The 11,913-nt window shown below is 32.6% G+C and overlaps 1 protein-coding gene across 1 annotated transcript in view; it reads left to right on the forward strand.

Moving 5' to 3' along the window:
* The window catches only part of LOC135928168 (ADAM 17-like protease), a 13,237-nt gene extending 3,872 nt beyond the window's left edge, over positions 1 to 9,365 (forward strand). Inside the window, 14 exon segments of the mRNA XM_065464535.1 lie at positions 652 to 881; positions 1,108 to 1,400; positions 1,534 to 1,726; positions 2,253 to 2,385; positions 3,063 to 3,203; positions 3,779 to 3,785; positions 3,847 to 4,226; positions 5,004 to 5,181; positions 5,406 to 5,782; positions 6,199 to 6,338; positions 7,047 to 7,125; positions 7,601 to 7,689; positions 8,681 to 8,734; positions 8,993 to 9,365. Coding sequence (XP_065320607.1) covers positions 652 to 881; positions 1,108 to 1,400; positions 1,534 to 1,726; positions 2,253 to 2,385; positions 3,063 to 3,203; positions 3,779 to 3,785; positions 3,847 to 4,226; positions 5,004 to 5,181; positions 5,406 to 5,782; positions 6,199 to 6,338; positions 7,047 to 7,125; positions 7,601 to 7,689; positions 8,681 to 8,734; positions 8,993 to 9,283 — 2,585 coding nt within the window. The 3' untranslated portion in view covers positions 9,284 to 9,365.
* Positions 9,366 to 11,913: the final 2,548 nt, after the last annotated feature.

Genomic DNA, 11,913 nt, shown 5'->3' on the forward strand with positions numbered 1-11,913 from the left:
TGTCGCTTAGTTATTTAATTTTGGCCGACTCCGATAACGTTTTTGCTAATCTTTTTGGTCCAAAAAAAATTGATTTTAACTCTCTAAGGGTAGCCTCAACTTAAAGATGGAGGCGAATTGTTTTAAGCATTTCGCTGTAATTATGAATGCAGGATAACTTAGATAAGCAGATCTGGAGTTAGCAAAGTTAAGGTGACTAACACTATTTGAGAGGATTGCTGATATAAATATTATTACTATAATAATTTACCTCTTAATTAAACATATGTTTATTTTTTTGCTTGAACAAAATAAATTATCCATTTTTTCAATCCTCAATAATTCGTAAATTAATTAACAATTTTAATATTTTTTTTTTACATATTATTATTTTGATTGACGATTAGCCACTCAAAAAAATATTCTAGTTAATTTACTTTGATGAAAATTAACATTTTTGTTTTCCTGAGTGTCCCATGGAAAGCGGATCCTAAATTTCTAAGAAAGTTCTTTCGCCAATTAATCTTTAGTTTCGGAGATTTAGAACCGGAAATGAAGGGACCGAAATTTCTCTTAAAAATTTATAGGAAACCGGAAACTCATTTTTCGGTCTAGATTTTCTAAACTTTGTACGAAATTTGAAATATTATTAAAAACAAAATTTTGGGTTAGCTTCCAGCTCTGGTAGTCTGCGGCAAATCGAAACCGATATTTATCACAACGGCATAGCCTCCGGAGACGAAAAAACCCCGAAATTATATAAGAGAGATAGGAGGAAAAGGAATTTTGCTGCCAAGGATCCTGGCCAGAGCAAAAATCGTTGTCCGTTATTGCTCATTGCTGATTGGCGTTTCTACAAAGCGATGGGGAATAGCGATATACATAATACTATCAATTACTTGGTAAGCGATCATCACATTTTCCTAACTCCTTAATTTTTTAACTAGTTACTTTTTTTGATAAAAGGATAACTATCACCACTTACATTTTGCTGCAGGAATGTAACTGCAAAAGTAATTGGTCATTTTTTTTTAAAATAATTCATCAAAAATTGCTCCACTAAAAAAAAAATAAATTCATTTACTGACTTTTTAAAAATAATATATGTATTAATGTGGTAACGGTAAGATAGGAGTGATAGGACGTGTGAACGCCATATTTACGAGGACGGAATTTTTGACAGACGATAGCCCTCAAGCTACTTTGACCGATTACGGCTTCGTGATAAGGCAAATCATAGTTCACACGACCCCTTCCCACTTTCCTTCGCCATCTTCTTCCGTTTTGGGTGCTTCGTATCCTCGGAACTTAAATATCGTGCGAGAAAAATCGGATTTCGATGTCTATTCCGACGCGTCTAAAATGATTTTATTGAGAGGGCGGCACGCGGAGGCTACAAATGTTACCGGAAAATTGGGAAGGTAACTTGCGGCAACTGTATCTATGATATTTTTTTTATATAAACATAAGTCATATTTGAGGCATGTTAAGAACCCCTTCCCCACCCCTTCATATTGATAGTAAAGCCTACACATACTATTTTTTAAAATAAAGGTACAACAATAACCCCGTTTTCGATGGTGATATTCAATCCGCTAAATCGATCGTGGTCGAGCATTACAACGGGGCGCGATTAAGATGGGAGAGCGTTGCGAAGTGAAAAAAAAAAATTTCTATCAACAGACCCAAACTGGTTCGAAAGAAATCCAGGAGTCTGTTGGATAAGGATGCCAACGAATATCAACCCGTTATTTTATCTATTAAAAACTGTTATTATTCGTTTATGAATAGGCTTATTGGATTAAGTGTATATTTTTAAACTTTACATGTGTGCTACTATAGTTTGGGTAATTGCTATATTTTTAACTTGATTACGCCATTTTTTTTAGGCGGCTGAAAAAAAAATCGGCTAAACCCAAGTTTTTAGCCCCAAAATTATCACCCTTTGGTCTCGGGGGTTTTTCAAAAAAGAAAGAGAGATAGCACAGCTCAAAATTTGGAAGAAAAACAAATATAAATTTTAATCGCCTTTAATGTTTTGCGGATTTTTTCCCGGCAGGCGTGTGAAGATTGAGGAGCCGAATTGGCCGGCATTTCGTTTTAACCCTTGTTTGTATCATTTCGAATAGGCAAAATACTTTTAAAATATCGACTTCCTTCCTTCCTTTGCCAGTTTGAAATGATTTCACTTTAACAGTTCAGAATAATTTGATTTTTTTTATAAGGTTTTTATAAAATGTACCATATCTTATCATATTTTTTTTTGATAAAAGGACGTTTGTTTGGCGCATCTGTTTACTCACCAACCCTTCAAGGGAAACGTGTTAGGGCTGGCTTACGTAGCGTCGGATAAGGCGTACAGACCTGGCGGCATTTGCACCATTCCTTACCATTACGTTTCCACTGGTTCTATTTTAAATATAAAATTACATATAAGCCATTTTTTTTAATTGCATCTTTCAATAATCTTAAAAACGTCAAAAAATCAATTATGGAGTTTACCTATAAATTATAAGTTTGATGTCTGGGTTGTCAATCAATGTTGAAAGCTAAATAGATTACCCAAATTATCCATCTCATAGAATTAGATGTATAAATTTTATCGAGAAACGAGTTTGTTTTTTTTAAAATAAATAAACATATTCTATTTTTGCGTCTCAAAATTTGTAAAACATAAAGCTAGGACAGTCGTATCCTAGAGCGTTGGGAATAAAAAATGGCCCCCAATAAAAAAAAAGAGAATTATCCATTTATATTTGTCCCAATATCATAAATATTAAACAAAAATACTACGATAAAACCTATCAAGAATGACCAACTAACCTTGGTCTCTTTAGGACCGGGCCTTGCCAGACAAAATCTTTTAAAAAATGTATATATATTTCTAAAAAAATTCTAATTTCTTGGGCAGTTTAGCCTTGCGGGGGTCTCGTTGTATTTTCTTTATTTTTGTTGATGCTTTCATGACTTCTTTCTAAAACTAAAGAGATTTAAACATTAAAATTAAGAAAGTATTATAATGTCCATCTTCTACTATATATTAATTTATTTTTCTATATTTATAATATAATTTATTTGATTAGATGTGCCCTCCACCTTGGTCCACTTGAATACCGGCTTTAGCTCCTATCAGAACGAAGCTCTAAGAACGGTCTTCACCCAAGAGGGTGACATAATAACGGCCCACGAATTGGGACATAATTGGGGCAGTGAACATGATCTAAGTTTTAACTTATAAATACAGGAAGGAAATTTGGGAATCTTTTATGTTACTATCCCCATTTATAGGCGATAACCTGCTCACCAATTCAAACCTAACTTCTATTACTTTATTTATTTTAAAAAAAAAATTTGAATTTTTATTCGTTACATCTGATTGGTTGGCTTTAAAGAGTTATTCTAATTTTATGCCGCCATTTTAATAATAAAAATAATATAAGTCACGTGAATTTTACCTTGGTTTCTATTTACCCGAATAAGTTTATAAAGTATCCTCATCAGCCGTTTTGACTTTAAAAAAAAATTGAGATTAATCGGACCGATATTTGCTTTTCCTAGTGCATAGATTAATAGAGTTAAGGAAAAGTGAATTTGATTTTTTTTTTAAAAATTTTTTATAAATTTTTTTAAATTTTAATTAATTTCGACATATTTAGAGTATTTTTAAATGTTTTTTTTAAATTTATTATAAATGAAATTATTCTGTATTAGGTCCAAGATACATTATGAAATTGATCAGATTTTTATAAATTTTTTTATTTTATTGTTTTTTGATAAATTTTGATTATTAATTTTTTAGTTTACGCGTTTGTTAGGGAAAGTATGAGTTTAATATTCAAATTATTTTTAAATATACTATTCGCCAAGAATAATAATGTTGCATAATCTATATAGGCACTCTCCGACTGCCGACACCAAGGCTAGCTATGATAGTAAACAGGTGGGCGGCGCTTACATTATGTATCCCTTCTCCCTGAGGGGCTATCACGATAACAATAAAAAGTTCTCCCCCGCTTCCCTCGTCTCCATCGGCACCGTCTTAAAGTCCAAGGCGCATTTGTGTTTCACCGAAGCGGATTATCGCGCCCCTAATAACGTTCGCGAAGGGGGGCCCAGTATGAATAAACCGGAAAACGATGATCTCATTTCCTCTTTTTGCGGAAATTACATCGTGGAAGGGAAAGAGGAATGCGACTCCGGACCGGATCTGACTCAAGCTTTGATTTTGAGCGGAGAAAATGATGGAGGTTATTTTTTTTTTAGAAACTGTCATCTCTTTAAAATTTGATAATTCGATGTCAGTCAGATCAGTGGATCATTGTAGACCATGATCCACAAATCTACCCCTTTATGGAACTTTCCTATTTTAAATATAAATTGAAGTTGGTCACTCATATTTTTTTCTTCTTCTCGTTAAAAAAAAAAATTAAACTGATTTCTTTCTTCTAACGCAAAAAGGTGAATATGCAACGAGTTTAATGAAGCGTATATATTTTAAGTCCCGCGAGTAACATAATAGAAAATAAAATCTATCATGCCACATTTATCTCTGATTGACATGTATCATTTGACAATGACCGACAGAGTCGCTAAAATTAACTCCGCCCCCGAATGTGGCGTATTTTTCTTCCCCGCGCACCCGTAGATTTAGCCAGATTTTCCAATTTTAGCCATTACCCAATTATGCTTACTACCTCCTTTTTTTGCTTTTTCTCTCCGTTTAATGACGATTTCCAGGTTTTCCCGGGTGAGCCAGTTTCCCCTTTAAATCTCTATTTTTACGGTTCTGAGCGTCACATTTTGTGAGATCCATTACCACCGATATCGGCGTCATCTCAGACCTTCCGCGAGTCCTTCATCTCACTTCCATCGAGGTGCATCTCTTTACCCAGTCATCCTTCATATCTTTTGTTCCAGTGCCTAAACCATCTCGGTTTATTTCTTCTCCTTAATATTCGGTGTTATTTATCTCCAATATTTCTTCCGATTATATCTCAAAAAACATAATTTAATTATTTATATAGGTTATTTTAGGGTGGGTCCATCCGATGATAAGTGCTGCGATGCTTTTTGCAAATTGATAAAGCCCGCCGCTATTTGCAGCGATAAAAATTCGGTTTGCTGTTCGTATTGCAAACCTACCCCTGCCGGCCTCAAAAAATGCACTCCCGATCTCAATATTATTCTAGCCATCGAGGACAAGTTAATAAAATATTCTTTAAAAAAAAAACAATCATTTGAACATTTTTTTATATCAAAATTTGAGGGAGTAGTAAATTGGAGGGATTAGATATTCAATAATATTTATCAGAAACCTGCAGGCCCATATCCGCCCCGGATCATGCCGGGCATAAACGGGCTGGGCCGTGTAATTCATACCTCTATAGATCTTTGAAATTTTTGCCTTTCAAATAAAAATAAAACAGGAATCGTTCTTTATCACGAATTCGCGACAAATCCCCCCAAAATATTTCTTCCACTTACCGCTCGAAATCCCTGATATCTGCGAATTCACTCGATAAATCATGCTACCGATTGGACCAATCGTATTGCGACGGCGTTTCGCCGGAATGCCCCACGGTGAACGTGACGATCTACATCGACAAAGTAACGGATATTTTTGGAGAACGGATAGTAGACGATCACATGATTAAAAATGACGAGGCGCCACAAATTTTTGAGTTCATCCCCAAAGGTTCGTATTGCAGGGGCTCCACCGGGGATGGCTTGTGTTCGGGCACTGGAAAATGTCGGCCATTTTGTGAATATAAAGGGTTGACTTCATGCATTTGCTCCAGTCACGGTAAACATATGTTTTTTTAAGAACAAAATATATTTTATTCGAAAATTGAAAGTGAAACCCTCCACAAGTGGCCACTTACTTATTTTAACCTATCGATAAAGGAAAAGCAACCCCTCGGACGTAGGTTTCACTCCCGAAATATAAATAAGTTATGTTAACGCCATAATTCTCTTCTATCTTTATGTTCGTTCCCAGACGGGACTAATATATTTCTTTAGACCTAACCTCTTAAAGGTGGTTGGGGTTAAAAGGGTAGTTGTAACTTACGGTCAACATATGTTGCAAATAATGGCCTCAAATAGGCTACCCACTTACCAAATTTATTAGTTCGCAGTTTGTAGACAGTCAATAACATCATAAAAAGGATTTGGATACTTACTTTATAATTTAATTTTCGGATTTTAATTTAATAATAGGGGAAACCTGTAAATTATGCTGCAAACAAAATCATTACGATTCACCGTGCCTTCCATATACCAACCCCTCGGAAAATGTTACCGAACCCTCCTTACTTAAAGAAGGTGAACCGTGTCAATTCGGATACTGTGATAAAAACGTTTATTTATTTTTTATAGATGTGTATATATATATAAATTAATGACGCCATTTTTATTTAATTATAAGGAGACATATTTTTCTAGAACTTTCTAATATCTCAATTTGAAAATGTATGAGAAACCTTTTAAATTGATTTATTTTGGATTGACCTACCCATAAACCGCCCAAAGCCATCACCTACCTTATACCGACCTCGTTATGGTTAGAGTTTAACCCTTGAATTACTATTTAGGTCAATTATAGATCTGTAACTGGCTGATGAATTCCATTGATTGGGCTACTAACTACACGAAGGCTTCACAGAATACTTTCTAAAAAATTGAAAAAAAAAAAAAAAAAAAAAAAAAATGTATGAGTAGATAACGTCCCAAATCTAGCGAACGCGATCGCAGAAACGGATAAGAACAACCCTCATTTAAAAACCTAAAATCGCAAAAAAAGTTCCGATCTTTAGGGAGATCATCCCAAATTATACTCATAATTATTATTTTATTTAATCTCAAATCATTTTAATGGCAAAGTTATAATTAGCATAAATTGGATAACAAAACAATATATTTGCTGAGATTGGCTGAAAAAAAATACTCCCTATCTATTTTATTCTGACCAAAAATTGGAATATTTTCGTAGAATAAAATAAGAGTGGCATTTTTTCTGAAATGCCATCCAAAATGTTTACATATTTATTTTATTTAAACTAATGTAGGGCACATGTCAAAGCGAATTCACCGATCAAATACAAAAAATATGGAATTACATCGAAAATATTGGCATCAATAATTTTAGTAAATGATACCAAATATATGTATTTGATAATATGAATCAGATAGACTAGCGGATAGTGTTGTTAAACGGCCCGATTTGAGCCGATTCTTAAAAAAGACTAACTCGATATTCGAGCCAGATAGATTTTGACCAAATCTCGAATTCCAAACCTTACTTCCATCTACGAGCAAAATTAACAGGCTTTTTGTAGTATTTTTCTCTCTCTGGATAAAATATTGAGTTAATGTTTTTTTAAATATAGGGTCAGACTGAGTTGTTTAGTTACACTGGTAGTAAATATTAATTTGATGCCCAAAACCACGGATAATTATTCATGAATTTGAACTTGTCTTCTCTGAGCATAATTTGGTAAATTTACCATATTTTGACGCACCATCATTTTAGAGGAAAACATAAATCGATTAATGATAGATTATCCGATGACATATTATGATATTATGAATATACGAATAAAAAATACTTGATATATTTTAGGGCGATTGATGAGGGACAACTTGGTCGGAACTATCATTATTATGACGGCCTTCGTCTGGGCGCCTTGTTGCCTGCTCATCAATAACATAGTGAGTGAGATTATATTCAGTTAAAATTGAGAGTATGTGAGCCCCCCCCCCAACAAAAATCATCGCTGAACCGAGACAAAAAAAGATATATCGTGAAACTGGAAACTAGAAACCCTCTTTACAGTGTTTCAGGGAACCCTAATAGAACGGGTTCTAACTGTATATAATTTACGGGACCGGCTTAGCCGTTTACCCAAGTACGAATTGTATGTGGAGCGCCACTAAAATTGGTCCTTAAGGCCCGCCAAATTATCAAATTATTAAGAGCTTAATATGAAGGAGCAACATTTCGGACTAAAACGCACTTTCAGAAGATTATAGAAATAAGTGATTTTATTTTTATTGAGAGATCAAATTTTTTTTGATTAGAAAAAAAAATTTCACAGTTTTTAGGCACAAGGAGTACGGATTAAAGTGTGCTTCCTTCCTTGTGCTTGAGCGGAGAATCGGTTTAGCCGAAGCCGGGACCGATAATTCGTATACACTATTTTCCATCCCCTGCATCGGTCCTATTTTTTCACCGTGACCGAATCCCATTAACAAAGTTTGGAACGCACGGAGCCTGTTTTGATCCCAAGAACCGGAAACTCTCTTTTTGACGGCTACCATTCATAGTTGAGATCCAATCCGTGACGATTTAACAGCTGATCGATTTGTTTTTTTTTAAAATCTGTTTAAGAGAACAATTTTTCTTTTATTAATTATTAATTTTATTTTTTTAATTCCATTCAAACGACAATAATCTGAGAATTATCGCTTTTTGATAAAGGGAAAATTGATCTCGTAAATAGATTTTTAGGAATCGATCAGCTGTTAAATTGTAAGTCCGATCGGATCTCCCCAATAGGAACGCAACCTAGAGAATTCAGGAATTGGAGCAGCACTCGGAACCCGAAACGGAATCCATTTTTTTTCTAGGTTACAAGCTCTGGTTTAAAATTTTCAAACTAATTATTGATATTATAATTATATTATTATAATATCAATTTAGGATAGGAAACGGGAAGAAGGACTCAAAACTATATTGGATTGGTTTGATCCTAAGGTTTTAAATATACTTTGATTTACTCACTGCCCACCCTCCTAAGTGAAAGTAACGGCAGCACGTTACTTATTATTAAAGTATCGGAAACATATTTTAAGAAAGATAGGGGATTCACTTGTTTACTATTCAAGAAAGTTTTTTTTTTAATTAACTCTTTACTTTCGTTAGTCTCTCCCAAGATAACGAATGACGATGAAGCACTTTGAGCTAATAATAACATTTTTAAATACTTATCACTCTTCCCCTCTCCCTAAAAAGAATGATTCCTTGTTTCCTCCAGGTGTCAGAACTAGTATTCAGAAGATAGATCCGAGCATAATTCAGAAATACAGAAATCCTTCCAATTCATTTAAAACCAATCGAATTAATGTAGCAGACGAAAACGTGAAAAACTCTCACGGTCATGGTTACGTCAGTAAGGATACGTCATTCTATTTCGAACCAATCGGGGCAGGAGGCGAAAAAAATCTCGATAACGATAAATATCTATCTCGGAATACGAATAACAATAATAACAACTATTTTTTATATGGGGAACACGCGTTTTAGGGAAAATAAAATATATTCCGATATTTTTTTTTATATTTATTATGACAATTATCGAATCTCAATGGAATTTTTTCACTGCAAAAAAAAAATGATCTTTTATTTCTATTAGAATTTTTATTTATTTATTTAAACCAATAGAAAAATACGGAAATTTTAAACGTAAATTATTTTGTTGATTATAAATATAATAATCAACCTTATTCATGATGTCTATAAGATATGATTATGTATAAAAGTGTATGAGGGAATTAAATCAAAAGAAAGAATAGTAAATTTGGTAAGATCCGACCGTAGATGATCGGGTCGGAAAACTTGTGCGAAATATTTTTACGGACATGCGTAAAGCCGTTTCAAAAAAAAAGCAGCGGGCCGGTTATCTAAGATTGTATAATATCGTTATAGACATCGCCGCCAAATCGGTAAATTTCCGAAACAAACGTTAAAACTTGCTGCGCGAGCCGCTAATTTTTCGGCTCTAAAAGGTTATCATATAATCGGAGTTGCGGAATAAAGCTACAAACTATTCGGTATAAAAAAGCTCGATGGTGGGATAAAGTTTTCAACTATAGAAGCTTTTCCTATGGCCTATCGTTCGCGAACGAACGCTTTTATAATCGATACACGATAAATTAGTGCAGGTTGTGAATAAGGTTTTTTTTTTGGCCTAAATACGGAATTTGTATTTTTTTTTAAACAACGTATTCGAACTGAAATTACAATTTTATACTCTCGCTCGGAACACTTGGAGTTTGCTGGGGCAAGAGAATCTTTGGCCATCAAGCGACAATGTAAGATAAGACAAAGCTATTTTTAGCGCGCAAACCTAGTGTATACGTAGTAGGGATAGGAATAGCTACTTTATCATCGAGATAATCCTTGATCTCATCCCTCCTAAGGTCAGGAAATTCAGGTGCCCCCCCCCCTTATAAATTATGATATATAATATAAAATATATTTATAATTACTTTCTTGATTTCGTGACGCGTAACTATAACAAGATACTGTTGTGTAATTCGTATACATTCGTTCTATTTGACGGAAATCCAAAATATTTACACAATATTTAAAACTATTTATTTTAGGCATATATTTAATTTTTCGTTTTTTAGGATATCAAGTAATTGTGGCCACGTGATTACTAAATGTGCCGACATCCCTACATTATGTTAACATTTTGTATCGGCATCATCATTGATCCGGAAGTCTCCTCCAAAAAAAATTTTTCCCCCATCCTTGTAAATAAATGGCATCAGTCGTAAATTCTGGCTTATATGCTAAATCCGACTACACACCAATATTTTTAATATACAAATAATTCAAGGTCCATATCATCGGGCACAATGTACCGTCCGTCCAAGCCCTCACTTCCGTTACGATTACTCTCATTTTCTGAGCCTGTATTTTACAGAGTCGAATAGGAGATTAATATACGCGGTCATATGAAAAAAAAATAAATCCAAAAACAAACAAATTATTTCAAAATTTAAGGGGATTTTAAAATACTTTTACATATATTTTATTTAGCTTTCATTAAAAGATTAAATTATTTAATATTAAATATTATAAAACATACATAATTGTTTGTATATATATATATATTTATTTATTTATATAATTAATAATTTTTGTTTGTAAAATTGAAAAATAAAAATATATAAAAAATTATTGTGTTTTAGCGTTTAATTATAATTAAAGTTAATTATACTATTTTTATTTTTACATTTTCTTTATAATATCGTAAATTATATATATGTGTCGTATGGGTATTCGGAATTCTTGGGGATTCGGAATCTCTTGATTTTAAATCCTTTACCAGAAGCGATATAAAAAATTTTAAAATCCGATGAACGCCGCTTCTAATTTATATTAATTTTTATATGGATTTTTCATATAAGTTTAAAAAAATACTAAGATGTCTATGGCTGAAATTTATAGGGTAAATACTCTACCCATGCTAGAATCCATTTCCGGTTTAATTGTTTTTAAAATTTTCGCCCTCGGTAAAGGATTAATCAAGAGATTCCGAATTCTGAATCCCTACACGACTTATATATATATATATTTTATAAAAAGGTTAAACAAAATAGAAAAATAAGTTCACCAATATACAAATAAGTGAGTGAGTGATAGCAATATGTCAAAATAAAATAAAAATGGTTGACCTTTTTATATAAAATAAATAAGTAAATATTATATTTTTCCCACTAAAAAATGGAAAATCTTTATATATTTTTATGTTAGTGTGTAAAAAATAATCTTTTACACAAGCATTATATTTTCGATACAATTTTCCTTTTGATATCTTATTTATTTAGAAATGATATTATTGTAATGGGTAAGCTTGTAATTAAACTTCATGTGTAATGGGAATAAAAACTAAGTGCTATTTAGAAAAAAAAACATCAATAGTAAGTAAGATAAAAAATTATTTTAAAAAAACACATAATTTATCTTACTTTTAACCATTAAAATTGCTATCATTTCGTAATTTATAAAAAACTCGTATTTGTTTCTTGCAATTTTCTCCGTAATTAGTTCGAATCAAATTTTTAATTGATACTAGATAATAAAAATGGAAATTTAGTTTATACTTTTTTTAAATAATAATAATAATATTGAATTTTTTAAAA

Source organism: Gordionus sp. m RMFG-2023, chromosome 4, assembly GCF_954871325.1.
Source record: "Gordionus sp. m RMFG-2023 chromosome 4, tfGorSpeb1-WG-v2, whole genome shotgun sequence".
Lineage (NCBI taxonomy): Eukaryota > Metazoa > Nematomorpha > Gordioida > Chordodea > Parachordodidae > Gordionus > Gordionus sp. m RMFG-2023.